Source organism: Lissotriton helveticus, chromosome 2_2, assembly GCF_964261635.1.
Source record: "Lissotriton helveticus chromosome 2_2, aLisHel1.1, whole genome shotgun sequence".
In the NCBI taxonomy this organism is placed as follows: domain Eukaryota; kingdom Metazoa; phylum Chordata; class Amphibia; order Caudata; family Salamandridae; genus Lissotriton; species Lissotriton helveticus.
This window is the reverse complement of record NC_136060.1, coordinates 143,402,249-143,425,438: the sequence shown is the minus strand read 5'-3', so window position 1 is coordinate 143,425,438 and position 23,190 is coordinate 143,402,249. Positions and strand designations below refer to the sequence as shown.

General features: G+C 46.6%; 1 protein-coding gene across 3 annotated transcripts in view; it reads right to left on the bottom strand.

The window, feature by feature from the left end:
* Window positions 1-23,190, bottom strand: part of CORIN (corin, serine peptidase) — a 1,859,037-nt gene that overhangs the window by 867,373 nt on the left and 968,474 nt on the right. For all 3 annotated transcript variants that reach the window (XM_078678226.1, XM_078678228.1, XM_078678227.1), the window contains exon 5: window positions 20,161-20,342. In XM_078678226.1, the coding sequence (XP_078534352.1) occupies window positions 20,161-20,342 (182 nt within the window). The remainder of the gene's footprint in view (window positions 1-20,160; window positions 20,343-23,190) is intronic.

The following is a 23,190-nucleotide window of genomic DNA, read 5'->3' as shown; positions in this document are numbered from 1 at the left end:
GCAATTAGTTCTTTCTCATGGAACATTTTCCAATAGCAAGAGAGGGAAAAATAAACAAAGGGGGGGGGGCAGAAAGAGAAAGATGGAAATTGCCACAAAGGGAGAAAGCTAGAACCTGCAAGAGTGAGATTAACAGGCAGGAAATGAATGGTTGTGGGTGAAAGAGCCATGAGGATGACTCCAGACTGCGCAGCATTGGTATTCGTCACCCTGACATGTAAGAGTGTCGGACACAGCCTTCTGTTGTCTCTCATTAATTAAGCACTGTCAATGTTTAGTGATTTGCAAGGGCACACGTTTCACTTAACTAATACTGTACTAATGTTGATTTCTTGCCCTTTTATTGTACACAATTCATATATCTTTAATAGCTGCATTCAATTAATGAATTGTACATTAAGTTTTAAACCATATGTGTCGCAAACCTTTTTCATATACCGCAGCAACACATCGTGTAAGTGGCCAATGGGAAATACACTTGTGTGGCTACTGGTGCGTTAATAATGCTATTCTGTGCCATTTGATTGGAAATGCTGAGCAGCCCGTCCATGGGATACATGCTGGATTATCTGCCATTGTTTTGGAAAGGGAGGCTAGCATGATCAGTTCCTGGAACAGCATCAGATCACAATTCTCTTAAAAAAGGAAATCATTGGCGAGACTCACAAGCAGATGTTGACCTGAGGCTCTGTTCTCCCTTCATATTTTCTTTAATCAAGGGCCAGATTAATTTAAATCTATTAAAATGCGCACAAGTACATTTCTTGTTATACTCAGATGAACTTGTCCTCTGCGATTGAGCAATAGAAGAAGTTGGCTGGTTTATAATATTATTGTATAGTGAATGGACTGATTATTCACGCAGCTAAAGCCAAGGGTATACAATTAGGACAACAAAAACCGTCATTGTACTTGGAAAATTGAGGTCTAAGTTTGGAAACTGTTGCACTGTATAAATATTTAGTAGTCGTCTTTTATGGCAGACTAACCATCAAGTGAAGTGTGGTCCCGAGCCTAGCAGTGGTCTATGCCTGGCTTGCTCCTTGTAGTCCCAAGTGCCTAGAAGGCTGAACACTGTACCACAAACTGAGGGGTACATGGCCTCAGAAGGAGGCGGAAGGACCAGCAGAGGGTGTCCCTAGAACCTCAAGGCTAAATTATCTTTTCTTAACTAGCACCAGCACAACTCACACAACGTTTGGTGAAAGTTGTTGCGGATTTAATCATAGGGCAGTCAATTTGAGGAAAGTCTTCATATTTACAATTTTAGGATTTGGGGGACACACATTCTGCAAAACATGACCCGAACAAGTCCCTGAGCCTACGTGGTGAATCCTCACTCTCTCGAAACACAAATGGCATCAAGCCCATGTCTAAGCAGGTGGATTGGCTGATAGGTTCTTCAGTTAGGGTTTAAGAACGTATTATACAAGACCATTGTACTTTCCTTGGTCTCTGGCTCTGACCATTGCCAGCAAAACAGTTTTACTATCAGTGACATTCCCAAATGGAGGCCTGACCTATCGAATCTGACAATTGAATCAAACAACTGTGCATCCTGCTTCCGCAACTGGAGATGGCTTCCCACACGCTCTGGGGGTTTTCAGAATCACAAAGGTTATTTACTGTGAGCTCTGACTGAATGAAATCAATACCAGGGAACGCTCAACAGATGTATCATTCAGTCAACCAACTACTGTTGGAGAAATCCAAGATCCAAGTAAATCTTTCAACCTAACCTTAAAGCCAGGTCGGACTGCCTTTCTTTAATCATTGTCTGATCTATCCCTTTGGGGAAGTCCCGCTAACAATAACTTATATTATACCTGCTGGCCTCTAAGATGATAAATGGGTACATCTATAGTCACAAATGTTTCTCCATTTCACTTTTTCAAAATTTTTATTGTGGTTACTTAATGCACAGCGTTAGTTTTAGAAACTCTGCTTTAGTCCTTAAAATGTTTGGTCCCTTACATCTGAATGTTTCATATCTGGATACCTGGATGCTTCCTCAGAGTTAAGAGAGCTTTCCCGCTTAACTAAAAGCATGCCAAGAACTCCAAGGAACCCTTTGTTTTCACTCCTTGGGAAATGGGTGGTAAAGGTGGTGAGGGAGCACAGCAAAAGCACACACCCAAGTTTGTACCCACTCTCCTACACCTGTCAGATAGTTAATCCTGAATTAGACCAAAGGGGCAGAAGATTCAGTCCTCCATTTTATGTAACCACCGGTCAACCAGTAACCCAATTTCTTGCAATATATAATATTAAATAATATGCAATGTGTTACCAGAATCTGGGTAAACACTTATCTTCCTTGCCATTTGTGCCTCTAGGGTCATCCTAGGGACACTTTTGTGACATTCACATAGATCAAAAAGGGCAATGGAGGGGATAAATCTGTACTTTGAGTACAGTTTCTATAGTGCAACAACTAAGGGGAAAAACATCAAATCAGTTTATATAGGGATAATACAGAGAGGAATAACTAATAGTGAGATTTCACTTGTTTTGCTCTTTGTTTAACCTGCCACCTCAGGAACTTAGAGGTGACCACGGTGCAGCTGATTTTACAAGTGGCAGGAGCCGTGTGACCACAGCATAGCAATGAAGGGGGGACAGGAAGGGAGTGAAAGTGTAGAAGCAGAGGGCTGGGAGCAGGGATGGATTGGCCGTACTGGGCACCAGGCATTTTCCCGGTGGGTCGGAAGGGTGGAAGCCGGTTTTTGGTCCATGGGGTAGGTTTTGTTACTGGGGGCTGGTTTTGCAGCAGTGTGGCAATATTGGCCCCTGGTAACAAAAACGGCAGCGGTGCTTGTGCTTGTGCTTGACACTAGCAACCCAGGCCGCAGATTCTGAGTAGCACCACCCAATCCTCTTATCGGGGCAGATCGAGCAAACTGTCAGAGCTGGTTTCGGTTCCCAGTCCAGCCATGGCTGAGAGGTTGGGACATGGTCTCCAGGACTCCAGCTGACAAAGCAGCTATGACGGCTTCAAAATGGGCAGAAGTAACCTAAGTATTATAGAACTTGAGTGGGAGGTGAAAAGGAAAAGGAATAAACGGAGAGTAGCAGGGTATAAATGCAGAGAAGGCAACCCCGATAATGCTGGGAACCATTAGAAGAAAATGGTCCCAACAGTGATGCTTTACAATACAAAGAGTATACGACTTCAATAAATGTATCACGATCACACCAAATTGATCAATTCTACAAAGGCATCAAAATGTATGCAAAACAAATCAGATTGTATTTAGACATTAATAATGTGTACACATATTCTTTGATACAATGGTTGCTCTATCATTTGCAAAGAAAGTGCTCAAAGAAGTGCCAATAGGCCTCGCCTATGAGAACTATTGCCTTTTTCAACGTTTTTTGGGCATGTTGTACAGTAGTGCTATGGCAGTGCAGCATGGCTGGAAGCAAACAAATAAGTGCTATGATTCTGTCAGCACTGTCCGTGTTATAATACCTTTTTTATTAGGGCTCGCAGACCTACTGCTGGAGCGCGCACGCGCTCCTCGCTCTGCGAGACTTATTGTCATCAGTACGCTTTCAGAAAGGGACTTGAAGCCTCGCCCATCTTTTTGATTCACTGGCGTCATCCTCCATGCTAAACGCTGTCTTCCGATTGAAATGGGGGCTTCTTAGTCCCTCTTTGTAACCGCCCTGTCTCCTTTTGGGACAGCCCATCCCAACTGGATCTTTTACTTGTGGCCGGACACAGTCTCCTTCATAAGTGTGCAAGCACTCTTTTATTGGTATTTTCAGCGAGGTCCACCTCTGCCACGCTTGTTTATTTATGTACTTATTTTGCCACCTGGGGCAAAAGGGAGCGTTTCTCCTCACTAAAGCAGTGTGCTTTTATATTCTGCGCGGTCCGCTTAGGCAACGCTTGTTTATTTATTTAATTATTTTCACGCAACGGCTCACTGCGAGCGGGGCGGGATTACAGGCCCTTGTTATCTTCTCCACCTCTGTAGTGCTGACTCCAGACTCTTGGCGCTTAGTGATGACTGGGCTTCCTGCTCTAGTAGTCCTGCTGCTGCTTCCTGTTGGATGGACACAGTACCCTCACCAGCGTCTGACCCCGGAAGCTCTCCGGAGCGGTCGGTGCTGCCCTAGCCTCTTCCCGTCCCTGACTCCGTACCCAACGAACATCTGTGTGGCCTCAGTTGGCCTGGGGCGCTGTGCACCGCTGAAAATAGATTCCCGGCCGCGCGGACACCAGTACCAGAACAATGGTATCGATGACCGCGAGCTCTGGCCAACCCGCTACTTCAGTAGCTCCTGGGTGGGTGGGGTGCAGCGACAACTAATGGGTGCTGGCAGGTAAGTGCCACCGAAGTCAGAGTGGCAGGTCGGGACTGGCTCACTTCAATAAATGTTACCAAGCGTCCCAGGTTTCCCAGTTTCACACAAGTACCTCGTTCAATCAAGGTGTTTCTGACAGTAGTGAATTTGTAATGGCATAAATGAGACTTCAGGTACCAGACCCCAAAAAGACTGGCTGAGCTACTCACATGTAAAACTTAAGAACTACGATAAACCCCCCAAGCCCACCGGTTCCCATTTTTTCCAGGAGTCTTTTGTGGTGGTTGTCATTGTACAAATGCATCTGTACGTGTGACTTCAGTCTCTAAATTACATTTCACTTTTGGTGCTTAGAGAACTTTCTCGAATATGTTCATAGCAGTAAGCCATGTCCTATTATGGAGAATAATGCTATCAGTGGTAGTTACTTACTAATCCGATCACACAAGTAATTGCTTGAAAAACCACCAACACGACAACCATGTCCTAGTACTTTCTTAGCATTCCTCTGCATCTACAGCATCAGCCCATCTGATTCTACACACCCACCCTCCCCACAACAGTTAACGAGCATTTGCAATTAAATAGGTCTCGCATTTGTGAGAGTTTAAGCTGCTGGCATTGTAAATGCTAATGTATTTTATTTATGTTTTAAAAAACAACACAGAAATAAAAGGCATTGTCATTTACAATGCCAAGAGCTCAAACTATTGCAAATGCGAGACCTATTGCATTGCAAATGCTTGTTTTTACAGCTGGTAGGGCATGATGCAACACAGAGGAATGACGTGTAGTGGGGCACGTTGGTATGTAGAATAAAAGTGTTATGAAGTGGCTAGTGCTGGGCAAGTGATAGTGCTTTTTTCTGCTTATTGCATGAGGGGAGGCGAGAGGCAGCACAGAGGGAGATGGGTAATTCGGAGGGCAACACGAACAACGTAGGGATGAAGGGAGTTGCTGGGGGCAAGCTAACGAAAACAGAGGGTGGGAGGGAAGGGCTGGAGGAAGCTAGTGGCAACGGAGGTGGAGAGAGATGCGGTAAGCCAATAGACTGCGGAAGGACGGTGGGTGGGAGGAACACTGTGGTGAAGTGCATAAGGGCGAAAGACCAACAGACACACAGGTAGAGTGTTTAAACACAAATAAAAAGTAGTGCCTAAAAGATTAGCAGATGAAAGACACAAATAATGTGTTCATGCTCCATGGGAGGAACAAACACACCAACAGGAAGGAAGCCTAAGTGACGAATAAGGAAATGAGAGTGACTATGAAGCCAACCAATGGTAAGCAATGGGTGGCCTGCAAACTCACTGTTAGAAAATAATATGTCTCGAAGACACTACGGGAGGATTAAAAATCATTGTGCCATTATCTATATATACAGATCTTCCTAGTGTAGTGTGTAATGAAGTTAGCAGTGCAGTAGTTGGGGTGGGCGGAGTTAGGTGGGCAGAGGGGAAGAGGAGGGGACAGTACAGGAAAGGGGCAGTTAGAGTAGGGACGGGGACCTGAGGAGATGTGCTAATAAAGAGTTCCTAGATACAAGTCAGTGTCCGTGTATAATTGGTATGGGACACGACAGCTGGCGACGAGGGTGGGATTAAGCAGAAACCCACCCGAGAGTGCCCCGTCCCGCAGCGTGGAGCGTCCAGAGCTCCGCTGCAACTGTGAGCCTGCAGCGCCGCGAGGGCGGGAGAAGTGCCCCAAGTGTGCGTGGCAGAGTGTCCAAAGCCAGCGCTGAACCTGCCGGCAGAAGTGAAGCCCAGCCGCCTGGTACGCGGCGCGCGAGGCCAGCAATCCTCGCAGAGCAGACTAAACTCACCTAATCCCCGCCGGAAGAGTGGAGACCTGCCACCGCACAACAGTGAGTCCAGCAGCACCGGGTGTGTGTGTGCCTAGAGAGAGAGAAAACCTCGTGGGCTGTAGAGGGGGCGGCCATCTTGAGGTCAGGCAGCCTGAAAGACAGACCCTGTGAAATTTGGCGGCGGCCATCTTTAAGTCAGGCGATTCCTGGGACACCCTCCCTGAGCAAAATAGAAGCGGCCATTTTGGAGTCAGGCATCCAGAAAAGAAGGTGGAATCAGAGACAAACAAGCATTGCTAACTGTAAGGGACAAACAAGCGCTGCTATTCACAAGAGAACAGACCGTGGAAACACACCGCCAAGATGTCTAACCCTCCCACGCAGAAAGTCAAAGGGGACACCCACCTGCGAGCCCCGGAGCCACTGTCAGTCACAACAGGAAGCAGCATGGGATTAAAGTGGCAAGAATGGCTAGAGGACTTTGAGGATTATATTGAAGGGTCCAAAATTGAACCAGACAAAGACAAGATCATAGCCCTTCGCAATTTGGGGGGACGTGAATTAAGCAAAATTATACGAGAGATCCCCGCCACAGATGGTGACACCTATGACAAAGTGAGAACTGTTCTAAATAACCGTTTCCTGCATAAGAGAAACGTTGACTATGAGAGACATAAATTTCACCAGCAGCGCCAAGGAAAAGAAGAACCGCTGAGTTCTTTCATACATCGGCTGCGGCGGCAGTCCCAGCATTGCGATTTTACCAACTTCTCGCCGGATGCAGCGATCAAATCTCAAATAATCACGGGGTGTCACTCGGAGTCGCTGAGGCGGCGACTGCTGAGGAAGCCACAGGAACTAGCGGAGATTGAAGAAAACTCCCGACTGTATGACCAAGCCGAGGAAAATGCGGCAGAAATTGAAACAGGACCCAGTACCAGCCACGAACACGCCAACCGCATCATTGAGAGGCGGCAAGGACGTCAGGATCGGCGCGACAGTGGAAGACGTCACCCGCGAGACAGATCGCGGCGCTCCAAGTACTCGCCCAGGCGACGCCCGGATTACCAAAGGAAGGTATCAGGGAGGAGAGATCGCAGACCTGAACGCACGAGGCGCTGTTTTAGGTGCGGATACGACTACCCTTACATCGATTCTTGCCCTGCCATGGGCCAACGGTGCAGAAAATGTGGACGATCCAACCACTTTGAGGCCATGTGTGGGGATTACCACAAAGAAAAACGCAATGATGGTGTCAGGCAGGATGAGTCGCAGCGGCCCTCACGAGTAGAAACCAAACGTCATCACATCAGGTCAGTTCAGCAAGAGCCTCCCAGATCTCCCACGTCCTCTCACTCCAGTCACGACTCTCGGCGCTCCCGATGGGACCGTCGTTCCCCCTCAAGGGACTCCAGATCGTCCTCATCCAGGCACTCATCCTACACCACCGAATATGTCAACTTTGCTGACCATGATCAGTTCAAACGTTATCCACGCCTCGACATCAAAGTGGGCAACCATGCCGCCAAGTTCATGATGGACAGCGGAGCATCGCTCAACTACATTTCTGTTGCCGAACACGACCGCATGGATCCCAAACCACGTTTACATTTCGTGCCTGTCCGCGTCTACACCTGGATGGCGAAGAAACCTCTCCAGTGCTTGGGCAAATTTGACACCACCCTCACGCATGGCAAGCTCTCCATCCCGGCAGTTATCCACGTTATTAAAGGGCCTGAGGCTGACTGTCTGTTGAGCCTCCCCACGGCGGAACGTCTTCAGTTGGTGCACATCCTCTTCAACGTCCATGACATCTCGGACTGCGCTGGGAAATTCCCTTCCCTCTTCCGAGGTTTAGGAAAACTGAAGGGCCGTCAAATCCACCTGCATATCAACGAGCAAATCAGGCCAGTGGCTCAACACCCGCGTAGAGTGCCTTTTCACTTGCAATCCGCGGTTGAATGTGAACTGCAGGAACTTCTGGACGCCGACATCATTGAGCGCACTGCGGGACCCACTCCATGGGTGTCCCCGGTTGTCATCGTCCCCAAGAAAGGATCCCAAAACAAAGTCCGTCTCTGCGTGGACATGCGTCTGCCGAATACAGCTATCGAGAGGGAGAGACACCCAGGCCCACTCCTGAGCGACATGATCACGGCCCTCAATGGGGCAACTGTGTTCTCCAAACTGGACCTGAACAAGGGCTACCACCAGCTCGAGCTAGACGCCAGCTCTCGCCCCATCACGACGTTTGCCACCCATCTTGGCCTCTACCGCTACAAACGTCTCAGTTTTGGCGTCTCATCGGCCGCTGAGATCTTCCAGGAGGCCATACGTCTTGTCATCCACCACATACCTAACGCCCTTAATTACAGCGATGATATCCTGGTGTACGGTTCGGACACGCAAGAGCATGACACCGCCCTTGATCGTGTCTGCCTCGCTCTGATGGACGCTGGGTTGACCCTCAACAAGGACAAATGTGAATTTCATCAGTCGACCCTGAAATTTTTCGGGCACATCTTCTCAGCGAGTGGCATGAAACCAGACCCGGACAAAATCACCACGCTCAACAACACCAAGAGCCCGGCTGATGTCAACGACCTGCGTTCCTTTCTTGGGATGGCAAGCTACTGCGCCCGCTACATTCGTGACTACGCCACCGTGAGTCACCCTCTGCGACTCCTCACGAAAGCTGGCGCGCAATTTGTATGGACTCCGGAGTGTGAGCGTGCCTTTAAAGACATTAAACACGCCGTGGAATCAGCCAAGTGCCTCTCCTATTTCAATCCCAAGAGGAAGACGGAAATCACCGTGGACGCAAGCCCCGTGGGCTTAGGGGCCATCCTGGCACAATACGACCACGAGTCGGATCAAAGGAGAATCATCGCTTATGCCAGTCGGAGCCTAACGGACCCTGAGAAACGATATTCCCAGCCGGAGAAGGAGAGCCTGGCCGTCGTGTGGGCGTGCGAACACTTCCACATCTTCATATTCGGGAAACACTTCACGCTCATAACTGACCATCAGGCACTTGTCACAATCTATGGGAATCCCAAGTGCAAGATGCCCCCCAGGATCGAGAGATGGGGCTTGCGGCTGCAAGAGTACACGTTCTCGATTATTCACAAACCGGGGAAGGATGAGAATCCAGCTGATTATATGTCTCGCCACCCCCGAGACTCATCAGAGACTGCACCCTCTATTGCGGAGGAATACATTCACTTCGTGACTAATCATGCTCGTCCACCAGCCATCCCCATGCATGCCATTCGGGAAGCGACCAACCGAGACAGCATCCTACAAGAAGTGATAAAGCGCACCCGAACCAACAGATGGAGATACCACCCACAGGAGGAAGAAGAAAACCCTGCTGTCAAGAAAGAACTACAAGCCTTCCGGCATGTCTCCGACGAACTCTCTGTAACCAGTGACGACCTCCTCCTCAGAGATCACAGACTAGTCATACCAGCGACACTGAGACAAGGAGTGATCGATTTGGCCCACGAAGGTCATCGAGGAGTCGTCTCCACCAAAAGAGCACTGAGAGAACGTGTCTGGTTCCCAGCTCTCGACCAGATGGTCGAGGACACATTGAAAGACTGCCACCCATGTCAACTGACCAGCCACAGTAATCCACCTGCTCCTCTACAGATGACCCCGTTGCCTGATGGGGTATGGCAAGAAGTTGCCATGGACTTTTATGGCCCCTTGCAGTCCGGGAAGTATGTAGTCGTCATCCTGGACGAATACTCCAGGTTCCCCGTGGCCCAGTTCATATCGTCCACCAGTGCCACCTGCACCCTCAAGGTGCTTGAGGAAGTCTTCGCTACTTGGGGTGTCCCCAGGGTCATCAAGACGGACAACGGGCCCCCATTCAATAGTCATGAGTTCAGCGACTTCGCGAAACACATGGACTTCCAACATCGCAAAGTCACGCCCCTCTGGCCTGAGGCCAACGGCACTGTAGAAAGATTCATGTCCACCATCAAAAGAACATTCCAGCAAGCCACGGCCGAAAGGAAAGATCTTCAATCAGCACTGAACGAGGTCCTCAGTGCCTACAGGACCACTCCTCACTCTACGACGGGCCAATGCCCTGCGACTCTCATGCTTGGGAGGACGATGAGGAATCGGATCCCCACATGGGACGAAGCCCTGAAAAGACCTCCGTCGGATCAACAACACAGAGACATGGCCATCACAGATCGGCACCGCAAGGACAAGATGAAAGAGTATGCGGACCGCAAGCGAAGGGCCCGGTCCCCTTCCCTGAAAGAAGGCGACAGAGTCGTTGTCAAGCAGGAACAACGCCAAAAGACTGATTGTCATTTCAAAGATGAGCCCCTGACGATCACCCAACAAAAGGGCACCATGGTGACAGCAGAATCAGAGACACGAAGAGTCACCCGCAACGCCTCTCACTTTAAGAAGTGCTCTCCTGAAGTCCATGCCAGTGCACCCATGGTCCCCACACCTGTGTGCAGGGACAGCCCTGAGACTGTTGCACCCGAGATCGGACCCTCGCCTACCGAAGAGCCCTCACCTGAAGATGTCGCGTCTATACCGGCGAGACCCCGCCGTCAAGTGCGGCCTCCAAAGAGACTAATCACCGAGATGGACTGATCTCTACTTCTTTCAGTTGTTACTTTATTAAGAAAGGGGGAGATGTAATGAAGTTAGCAGTGCAGTAGTTGGGGTGGGCGGAGTTAGGTGGGCAGAGGGGAAGAGGAGGGGACAGTACAGGAAAGGGGCAGTTAGAGTAGGGACGGGGACCTGAGGAGATGTGCTAATAAAGAGTTCCTAGATACAAGTCAGTGTCCGTGTATAATTGGTATGGGACACGACATAGTGCATCGTTTATCACCATGGGGGGAAAGAGGGGCATCGATTTGTGACCTAGTCATGGCTTTGCCTGTCGCAAGGCCAGGCCTCTCCCCACACTTATCAATGGGTTGATACATAGCACCAGCCGCGGGAGTTGCGGTGGGGCAGGCAGGCGGGGCGGGGGAGGGGCAGGGTGGGGGGTGATAAACACCGGAATCTGGATGATTGCAGGTAAGTAAACATTTAAATTAATAAAACGAATTTCGTAGCGTGCCCTGCATCGCATTTTGCGATGCAGGGCGCGCTACAAAATTTGTTTTATTAATTTAATTATTTACTTACCTGCAATCATCCAGATTCCGGTGTTTATCACCCCCCACCCTGCCCCTCCCCCGCCCCGCCTGCCTGCCCCACTGCAACTCCCTCCACGGGCCGCGGCTGCATAGCACATTAGCTGAGTGAGCATGCACACCCTCCTTGGAGGGGAACCCTGAGCAATAAGGGATAGATGGTCACAATATATGCCTCCTCAGACTTACAAAGCACAGAAGTGCAGTGCTATGTATAGACAACGTGTCCTGGTTAAGGACACTGGGACATGGGTCCTACTGTCAGTGGGCACGGACGGGTGTGACGAGACTTCCCTGGACTCCGCTGTGCTTTCAAAATATGTGGTCTTTTGCCCCCCTGGTGACTATAAAGCCACATCTTGGTGCTAACCACCATCTCTGTGCGGCAGGGACAGTGCTGCTGCATTAGTGACATGCATGGTGGTAGATCCGCATAAGAATAAGTTGTTTAGAGCAATAATGTGCTGCCATCATGCTTCTGTTTGTTTAACTTTGCCCTCAGGTCCCAGAGATAAATGTCCATTTGTCATCTGGGAGCCCATGCCCTGCATACACTGGCAAAATAATATCATGATTGACCTTGTAAGCACAATGGGTCTTGCAATTGGGCAGGTGAGGGTTACATCAGTTTATTGTTAATCCAGAAACCATACAGCTGGATAGAGTAGTCTCTGAGTAAATGGTTTTATTAATGGAGGTGAAACCCCACTAAGCCATCGAAGGGTGCAGGAGCAGAACCTAAACATGACACGCCTTCCGTTCATGTTGAGGCTCTAATACATGCGAAATCACTGAAAAGGAAATATTGAGAAGATTAGGCTAAGCTATATATATTTTTTTGATATAAGAACTTTACACTGTGCATGTATACTGTGTGGATGGATGGACCCTCTCTATTTTAGAAGAGCAGGTGCTGTCAGAGGTGGGGTGGGGGTTTCTTTATGCTAAGGAGCCAATCGACAGGCTAAAAAAAAGACACAGCTGGAAAACACACACAATTCACTATGTGCCATTATGGCAGAAGGGAGTGTGGAATGAACTGTTCTTTGCATGTTTGAGGTGGAGTGACGGATCCTCAGCAGCAAGCAAATGCAGTGCGGCTAGGAGGCTCCCGCTGAAGCCACTAATGCACTATAACTGTAAAATGTATTTTTACTGTATTTCCACTGACAAAGATCATCTTGCAATGGTTACGTACATAAAGAGTGGCTACCATGTACATTGCTAGAGAAACAAGCGACAACATTATCATAACGGGGGAAGAAGAAGAAGAAGTAACAAGCATTGGTAAATGCATTTGGTTTTGCCTATGTGAGTAAAAATAAGCTGATTTTGTAGTAAGTTGTAGCTTGCTGGGTTGTTGTACAATATAATGAAAATACCATTTATATAGCGCGGTAGCTACCCTCAGGCGTCCTAGCGCTCAGACATCACACTTGTTGGACAGCAGTCAGAGCTAGTTAGGTTTATTAAACAGCCAGGTTTTCAGCAGTTTGCGAAAAACAAGCAATTTGGGTTCCGATCTGAGTTGGAGGGGAAGGGAGTTCCAGAGCCCGGCCGCATTGTAAGAGAAGGAGCGACCTCCACATCTGGACCTCTTTATCTTAGGTATTATGGCCAAAAAAGCTCTGCTTGATCTGAGCTGTCTGGTTGGGTGGTAGGTGGTTACCAGGGGTTGGTTGATAGTAGCACCTATCCCCCAAAAGGATCGATGCGCAATACACATTGTTTTGAACTGCATCCTTTCCCTGACTGGGAGCCAGTGTAGGTCCCTGAGTCTGGTTTTGATAGAGGAGCGACGGGGGATTTAAAGGAGAGTTCTTGCGGCGCAGTTTTAAAATATTTGCCGTTTATTTAGGGTAGTCTGGGGTGCACCCAGATACAGAGCGTTTCCAAAATCCAGGCGGGACAGGATTAGCCCCTGGACCATAGTCCGTCTTGCTTGAAAAGGTAAAAAGGGGAGAATTTTACGCAAGAGCCTTAATAGGCCGAAGCAGGTGGCGGAAAGCTTGGCCACCTGGCAGTTAAAATTTAAGGGCTTATCAAGCCATATTCCTAGGCTTTTGATTTTGTCCTTCGCTATGGGGGCAGCTCCTAAACATGGGGGCCATAGTGAATCCATGATGTTATATGTGGGGGTACCCAGGAGCATCAGCTCTGTTTTTTTCCCGTTCAATTTAAGGCAAGAGGAGGTCATCCAACTGTGGACTGCTTCCAGACATTCCTTGAGTTGGTTGTGTGCGCCTTGTGAGGGATTAAGAGCCACCACTAGCTCAGTATTGTCTGCGTAAGTGATGATTTTTACGCCAAAAGGGCAAACGATCTCAGCTAGGGGGCTCATATAAATATTAAACAATGTAGGGCTCAGAGAAGAGCCCTGCGGTACACCACAGCCAAGGGGTTTGCTGGATGAAGTATTGTTGCCCTCAAAAACCCGAAAAGAGCGGTTAGACAGGAAGGATTTAAGCCAGGTTAGTGCCAGGCCCATGGTTCCCCTGCTGCTGAGTCTGTGCAATAAGATGTTATGATTCACTGTGGCGAAGGCGGCACTTAAGTCGAGGAGGATAATGGAGGCAGAGCCTCTATTATCCAAGATCTTCCTAGCCGCCTCTGTTACGGCAACCAGGGCAGTCTCGGTCCCATGAAGGGGACGGAAGCCGGTCTGAGTGGGGTCTAGAATGTTATTAGTCTCCAAGTAATTCGTTACCACAGTGTTTAAGTTACAGAAAGTCTGTTAAAGTGTTGTGACAAATTCCAAATCATATGCCTACAAGAAACATGGGCTGTTGATTCCAATCCATATAGTTTAGAAGGGTATAAATGCTTTGCTGTCCCGGCCGTAAATTCGCCATCGGGGAGAGCAAGGGGTGGACTAATAATGTATGTTAACCTCCAAATTCAGGGTATATGGTTTAGTCATAATTGGGACTCACATAACATCCAAGTTGTGGGATATCAATTTAAAAATCTTAATCTTATTTTTATAAATTGGTACAATGCCGTTGGTTCAACGGGGAAGGGGTCCGTTGTTAATGAACTGGACTCCTGTTTAGAAAAGTTGAGTTGTGCAAACAAGACACCAAACCCCCCAAATATAATACTCTTGGGGGATTTTAATTGTCATCTCTGTGATAATTTAAAACCGTTCAACAGAGACTGGTCAAGATGTACTATCTTGAAAGGGCCACATTTTGCTCATATAGCGGAGGGATGGGAGCTAGAGAAAATAGTGAAAAGACATGACTTGGTTCATACTTTGGACCTCGTTAAGCTGGGTGAAAAGGGAGATCTTAACCCAACTTTTAGAGGTAGAGGTTGCCAGTCGTATATTGATTTCATCTTGGTTTCAACCCCATTAAAGAAAAACATTAGTAATATGGCAATAGATACTAGTATTTTTAGTGATCACAACCCTCTGACTATTGTATTAAGAGGGCCAGTTTTTAAAAAATCCTCTAAAAGACTAGACATTATGGAAAAAGCAGTGGATCAGGGCAGAAGGATTAAATGGGCCAAGATCGATGGAGACAGATTCTATAAACAATTGATAAAGGTGTGCCTGAACGCCATAAATGTATGCCTCGATCCTCTCGTGGAAGGAGCACTAGTGGTTAGTGCATTTGAAGAAATCGCTCACCATGTAGATAAACTCCTGAGGACATAAAAAAATAATATAGCACCATCAACTCCACGTTGGTTTGATTCTGTTTGCACCAAGGCGCACAAAAAACTGAAACTCAGCCTGAATGCTAGACCCAGAAATAAGCAGATAATAGCACAAAACAGACTTGAATATAAAAAAGCACTGAATAAACGGAAAAAGAGCTTACAAAATCAAGCCTGGGAGGATTTAAGGATTTAAGGGAAGCTGCTGAAAGGCGGGATATTTCAGCCTTTTGGAAAGTCATCAATACCCCATGCTTTAAGGATCCAGGAGCACCAAAAATAACGAACAATATCCTACCTGAACAATGGCAGACTCATTTCCAGAGCCTTTATAATTACACAGGGCATTCAGCTGAAGGGGAAGGATCAAGATTAAGGTTAGTAAAATGTACAAAATTGGACTTTTCCCTGGAAGAAGTTACATCTGCTATAACTGGGCTCAGTAAGAATAAAGCACCTGGCCCTGATGGAATACCCCCCGATCTCTACGTGAGCAATATAGATCTTTGGGCACCTCTGCTCACGAGGGTTTTGAACGAGGCAGTGGTGGCAGGACTGCCTTGCTCCTGGTCAACTGCAACTATAGTGCCGATCTACAAAAAGGGGAATCATGATGACCCACAATGTTACCGCCCCATATCACTCATTGATGTTACAGCAAAAGTGTTGGGACGTGTCATCTTACACCGTTTGCAGGAATGGGCTGAGTTGCACCAGGTCTTATCAGACGTCCAATATGGTTTCAGGGAGGGCAGATCCACCACTGATCAATGTTTAAATCTATACCTACTGGCAGCAAAATATACCATCGCCGGTAGTGGAAATATATATATGGGGTTCATGGACCTTTCCGCGGCCTTTGATTGCGTAAACAGAGGAAAACTTGGTCACTACTGTTACATCTAGGAGTGGATCAACCCCTGGTAGACGTCTTAAAAAATCTACACTGGAATACAAGTGTAAGATATAACCAAGAGGGAAGCAAAACTGATTCTTTTGTATGCACCAGTGGAGTGAGGCAGGGCTGCATTTTAGCTCCATTCCTGTTCTCCATATATATAAACCTCCTGGAAAAGGAACTCCTCAAGCTACAGGTAGACTCGCCCCAAATTGGCCATCGTGCGGTGCCGGTATTATTATATGCCGACGACGCAGTATTACTAGCCAGAACCCCCCTGGGGCTACAGAAGTTGATTGACGGTTTTGTTGATTTCATGGCCCAACTCGATCTATCAACTAACCTGGAAAAATCTTATATTATGGCAACAGGACCCAAGAAAAAAGGGGAAACTATTTACCACATTGGTTCACACGAAATTGGGCAGGTTAAAACTTTTTCCTATCTAGGGGTACTTTTTGACAATCAGCTGACTTTTAAACCCCTGGCGGAGAAACACGCAACTAAACTGGCGGCGTCAACTGGCGCTATTATGGGGTACGGGAGGAGACTGGGCAGATGGTCCCCAGAGCAGATATTAAATCTTTACAGATCAATATGTAGTGCCAAGGTTACCTATGGTGCAGAAGTTTGGGGCTTTATTGATAAAAAACTACAACCAATACAGGTGGAAGAAAACAAATTTCTCAGAAGAATTCTAAAAGTGCCCCAAAGTGTGTCGGCCCTCATTATACATGAGGAAGTGGGAGAGTTGTACATTGAAGATCGGATCATAAGTAAACCGCTTTTAGCCTGGGTCAAAATCTGGACTAATCCGGATGCATCCTTCACAAGACAAATTATAAAAGACTGCCTTAAACGGGAAAAATGGTCCTATATACCCTGGTTGAAGTACATCAAGGACTCGATGGATGACATTGATTGTATACATTTCTTTGCAGATCCAGAATCCCTTAACATTGAGAACAAAACAATGGTTAAAAAACTCTTTTTAGAACATTTAATTGCGACTAGGGCAGAGAGGGAAAAACGAAAGCCCACTGTTTTTTCTTATTATCATCTAACAGTGAAACAGGGACCAGAACCATACTTGAGGGTTATGTTTAATGCACAGGATCGTTATCATATGACCCGTTTTAGATTGAATATGCTTCACCATTTATTTTCGGTCCCCTCTGGGTTTAGCCTTACAGTGGAGCAGAAGGGTACCTGCGGCTGCGACTCTAGGTCTCCGCAGGATACCCTTCAGTTTGTTTTATTATGCCCTTTTTACTCTGCCCCAAGGCGTAAGTTTCTAGTAGGGATTCTGAAAGAAACAAAACTTAGACAAGCTAAAAAGGCCTTGAGATTTTTACAGGAAGCCTCAGATGCCCATACACTGTTTTGTAATGTGAATTTTATTCGAGTTGCATTACGGTTAAGGAATACAAGAGAAGAATACTGACTTTAATAATACCTTAAATCTGTTTTGGTAACTCCTCTTTTTTAAACCAATGAAATTGTGTTTTTAAAAATTTTTTAAGGAAACATTTTTTTTAAGTGTATATTGTGTATGTGCTTTCATGGTGTCTTTTTAAGTACCGAATAAAGATTAATGATGATGGTGTTGTGACTTGTTTATAAACAAAAAGGGAAATATATTATGCTGTCGCTCGTGGTATAGTCCGGATAAGTTATATCCACACTATATTGTAAATGGAAATGAAAGAGGGAAATAATAGAATTAATTGATGTAATAGCCATATTTGGTGTTTAGAGGAGTTCTGACAACTGTTGGGCTCGGTGCCACTGCATCAGCTGCACAATTCAAATCAGGCTCCTAATGCCTGTTACATAACTGCATTTGTGACTGGCTGTTTAGTAGTAAAATATAGCAAAATTTGGTGTTTACAGGAGTTATGACAACTTTTTGCCCTGGTGCCACTGCACTTACTGCAGCATTCAAATCATGACCTTAGTGCCTGCATGATGACTACACTTGTGACTGCTTAGTTAGTAGTTAAACATAGCAATATTGGTGTTTGGAGGAGTTCTGATCAATAATCTGGATTTAGTGGGGTCCCTACAGCTTTTGGCCCCAGTGCCACTGCATCTGCTGTTAGATTCAAATCAAGTCCCTTTTAACTGCAAGGTAACTATAGTCAAATAAAGCAATATTTGGTGTTTAGTGGAGTTATGACAACATTTGGCCCAGTGCCACTGCACCTGGTGCTGCACCATTCAATTCATGACTCTAGTCCCTGAAAGATAACTGCACTTGTGACTGCCTGCTTAGTAGTAAAAGATAGCAATATTTGGTGTTTAGTGGAGTTATGACAACTTTTGGCCCCGGTGCCACTGCACCTGCTGCACCATTTAAATCAAGCCCCTTTCAACTACATGTAACTACATTTGTGACTGCCTGTATAGTAGTAAAATAAAGCAATATTAGGAATGTAGAGCAGCCCTGACAACTTTTGGGCCCGGTGCCACTGCACCTGCTACTCCATTCAAATCATGACCCCGCTGTCTGCAAGGTAACTGCACTTGTGGCTGCCTGTTTAGTAATACAATTTAACATAGCTCTTGTATATTCACTATATTTTTAACATGCAATGTTTATTACAACATTTAGAATTTGATCATAATGACCAAGTAGATTCAGTTGAAAAAAATCAATCCGATATTGCCTACAAAATGCAAAGAAAGGAACTGAAGCATGAATAGGAAATGTCACAAATGTTCTAAGGATAAAGCATCTGCTTTACACAACTAAGTATTAAAAAAACAAGCATTCCAGCATAGTTAGAGCTGTCTTCCTTTTCCATGGGAACAGATCTTATCTTGACAATGAATGGGGCTTAAAAAGGGTGAACAGCTTTAGTAGAAGTATCGTAAATGCGTGCAGCCAGGAGAAAATAACAACAAAAAAGTTCCACACAAAAGTGAATGAACACAGTAATTCAGCTATGGGAACTGATAAGAACCCCCCTTTTAAGATATATTAAATACAAGAGATTTCACAAGCACAGCACAAGCTCCGTGCAGGCGAAACCTAAAAAGTACCTCAATCCGAGAGCGACAGCGGACGGACGCTCCTTAAGCAATCCCTCCTCCATCCATTCAGGGGACACGCAGACACGAAGAAGAAAGTAAAACCAGGCGCGATGCCCAATGAGAAGCAAGAACACAAGAATGACCATGAAGCCAATCAATGGTAATTAATGGGTGGGTTAAAAAACCCTATTTAAAGATTTCTTTTTTTTAAATGCAAGAGATGAATGCCCAGCAGGAGCGCATGAGCACTGCTTGCAGGCTATTGGCAATACCAATGCTTGTTTTTGAATGCAAGAGATCAATGCCCCCAGCAGCAGCGCATGAGCACTGCTTGTAGGCTCGACCTAAGTAGTGGGGGAAACTCCATCCACCAGCAGGGCCGGACTGGGAACGAAAACCGGCCCTGGCAAATTGCTCGGCACTCCCCCCACCAGAGGGGAGTGGGGGTGCCGTTGGGGGTGCAACCAAGCCGTTGGGGGTGCAACCGAGCTCTTTGCCGGGGCCGGTTTTCGGCTGACTTTCTTACAGGGCCGATTTTAGCTGCATAAACGGTGCTGTAACAAAAACGGCCCCCAGGGGCCCAAAAGCGGCCCCACCCTCGCGGCGCAGCGGGGATTGCCCGGTGCCCGCAACGGCCAGTCTGGCCCTGTCCACCAGCTGGTGTTGTGCTTTGTTCACAACCATAGCTCATGGGTGGGAATGTGAACTTAAGCATGAACATGTACTGGCTCTTTAATGCCTGCACTTGTCAATGTCAGTACTGTGGCTGAGGTGGGCGTGGGTCACGCAAGCCCCTGCCACTAGGGTCACATGACTCAGAAGGTAAGGCATGACAGCAGTGGGTGCATGCCTGCTACTTTGCTGTTCAAGAAAGACCGAATCACTCCTTGGCGATCCCCCTGCTCACAGCAGCCCCTGCTCAGGTGGAAACTGCGGTCAGAAACAATTCAGTTGCTAATCTGCAAAATATATTGTGACATAATAGTGAATAGGAGAATTAATCCCGGGAGAAGCCACGGCGCTCTCTCTTTATATGATCTACACGAATGAGATGGTCCTTCGGTTCAACAGGATTTTTATTTGTGCCAAGAAATCAATTTTTCACTTTATTTTACTAGCCGGCATCTGCTTTTTGCATCATAAGTGGCTATTCAGTAGACATCATATCAATATATAAATTCCGCTATAAAAGACATAATTCTGTGTGTAACCCCAAATCGTGCAACACCTTTTTTGCCAGAGCCCTGAGCGTTGAAACTTACTTTGCTTTCCCCTCTCTTGCTGCGGGGAGAAGCAGACGGCGCTGCTGGTGTCGTTTTCAGTTTTGTTCTTGAACTGGGAACACTTCAGGAACTCTGGCCAGGAAGAGTTCACCATCTCCAGGACGGGCTCACAGCCTTCCTTGGCAGCCTCGCAGAATGACCTGCAGGGAAGGTGGACCTGGCTGTGGGAAGCAAGGAGAAGAGGGAGACAAGATAAAACAGCCGTGAGACTCCTGATCTCCCGTCATGCTCTGCGCGTTCACTGCTTGCATTAACACATTCATTGCAAATTGTATGCATATTTAACAATAGCACTGTAATGCACGTCAGGGCTTGCAATAGTCTGACTTTTACTGATGTGTTCGTAGATGCATAGATATATATGTTTTTAATGTTTTATAAGCATAAGCAGTAGAAAATAACCTTCCATGAACTACAGTCCACTAATACTCTGCCTGGTCTTATCTTGGCACACAACACGTTTCATTGGACAATTTTTACCAAGCGTTGGTTGTCCAGGCATAATTCAGAGTCACAGCTGCAAAAGTCATAATTTAGGAATCCAAAGTTTACGATTGATGCAGAAAGAGGTACACACGTGCACAGCAACAGGCCATGTATGTGTATAGCGACTACATACATTCACACATTATGCATGCTCATGTAGACTTGAACTTATGTCACATTGGTGGGATTTCACAGATCAGGATTGGTTAAGATAAATAGATTAATTTGAGGTGAGTGCCAACAAAGTCATAACTTGGTTCCTGATGCTTATGACGCAAAAGCTGTCCAGGGGTAAGAGATGCAGGAAGTGTGGGGAAGTATAACAAACTGGCCTCCTTGCATTTTAGGAAGAGTGCACATTCAGTCCAAATTTAGTTATATGGAAAAAAAGGGTATTTTGCATAAAAAAGTAATTTCTTCAACAACCTTAACTCTAGCCACGTGTAGTGTGTGCAATGCTATGAGAATGCACGTGCAGGTTTGAAAAAAAACATGCACAAGGATTTAGAACGATAGGCATCTATAAGTTATACATAAGTAACTCATTTCCATTTGGTAAAAGCCAAAAACACATACCTGACAACCATGTATACTAGCAGCTTCCATATGTCATAGACGATATGGCTTTCATGAGTTACGCTATGGCTTCTTTCCTAAACTCGTGGGACCGGGTTTATGAGAACGTGGCGGGACATTTGCAAGCTTCAATGCACCCCAAACCCAATTCACTATTGAGGCCTGCAGTCAGGGGCATTAGCACGGGGTCCCATAAGCCACGTGCGTGGAAGGACGTGGATGCTGATGTCTGAGGACTTCAGCCCTTCATCATCGGTACCCTTGGGAGCAGCACTGACATCATGTCAGTCTTCAAGGGCCCACAGGCACCAATGTCCTTATGTTAGGGATATAAATTAAATGGTATACTCCATTGCTCACAGCTCACGTGAGCAGTAGGTACATGTGTCGAGCAAGGCTGACAGAGGGCAGCTCTCTCGAGTGCCTGCATGGCACCTTGTTCTGCTGCATCCCTTTGCTTGCCAGTCCTGCTGAAGACAAACCAGATGTATACTTCACAGTAACCCTATGTGAATGACAGTTATGTTGAGAATTTGCGCCTGCCGCATTGAAGTTGTTTGTACCCTAAGCGCAGAGTCATTTCAAAGTGCACGCTGGCACGTAAGACATTATGAAGTTACCTGCACCCTAAGTGCAGAACTTGTTTTGCAATGCAAGCTAACGCGCAAGACATTATGAAGTTGTGTGCACCCTAAGTGCAGAACTTGTTTTGAAATGCAAGCTAACGCGCAAGACATTATGAAGTTGTCTGCAGTGCACCCTAAGTGCAGAACTTGTTTTGAAATGCAAGCTAACGCACAAGAAATTATGAAGTTGCCTGCACCCTAAGTGCAGAACTTGTTTTGCAATGCATGCACGCTAGAGGGCAAGACATTATGAAGTTACCTTCACCCTAAGTGTAGAACTTGTTTTGCAATGCAAGCTAGCACAGGACATTATGAAGTTGCCTGCACCCTAAGTGCAGAACTTATTTTGCAATGCAAGCTAGCGCGGGACATTATGAAGTTGCCTGCACCCTAAGTGCAGAACTTGTTTTGCAATGCATGCACGCTAGCGCGCAAGACCTTATGAAGTTGCCTGCAGCCTAAGGGCAGAACTTGTTTTGCTATGCAAGCTAGCGCACAAACATTTTTGAAGTGGTCTGCACCCTAAGTGCAGAACCTGTTTTGCAATGCATGCATGCTAGCGCGTAAGACATAATGAAGCTGTCTGCACCCTACGTGCAGCACTTGTTTTGCAATGCACGCCAATGAGAAGGATATTGTCTGCTCCCTAAGTGTAGAACCTGATTTGCAATATATGCATGCTGGCGTGCAGGACACTATGAAGTTTTCTACACCCTAAGTGCAGAGCTTGTTTTGCAGTGCACGCTAGTGCAGTACATTATGAAGCTGTCTGCTCCCTAAGTGCAGAACCTGTTTTGCAATGCATGCACGCTAGCGCCCAGGACATTATGAAACTGTCTCCACCATAAGTGCAGCACTTGTTTTGCAATGCACACTAGTGCGCAGGTCATTATGAAGTTGTCTGCTCACTAAGTGCAGAACCAGTTTTGCAATGTATGCATGCGGAAATGCAGGACATTATGATGTTTTCTGCACCCTAAGTGCAGAGCTTGTTTTGCAGTGCACCCTAGCGCAGGACATTATGAGGTTGTCTGCTCCCTAAGGCAGAACTTGTTTTGCAATGTATGCATGCTGGTGCGCAGGTCATTATGAAGCTCTCTGCACCCGAAGTGCAGCACTTGTTTTGCAATGCACACTAGTGCCCAGAAAATGATGAAGTTGTCTGCTCCCTAAGTGCAGAACCTGTTTTGCAATGCATGCAGGACAATAGGAAGTTGTGGGCATTCTCACAGTGCTAGAAGGCTAGTCTGACAGTTCAGAGTGTAGACCGGTTTCTGGTCTCTTGGCTCGGTTTTTACTGTTGATTTCCCTAATATTACCG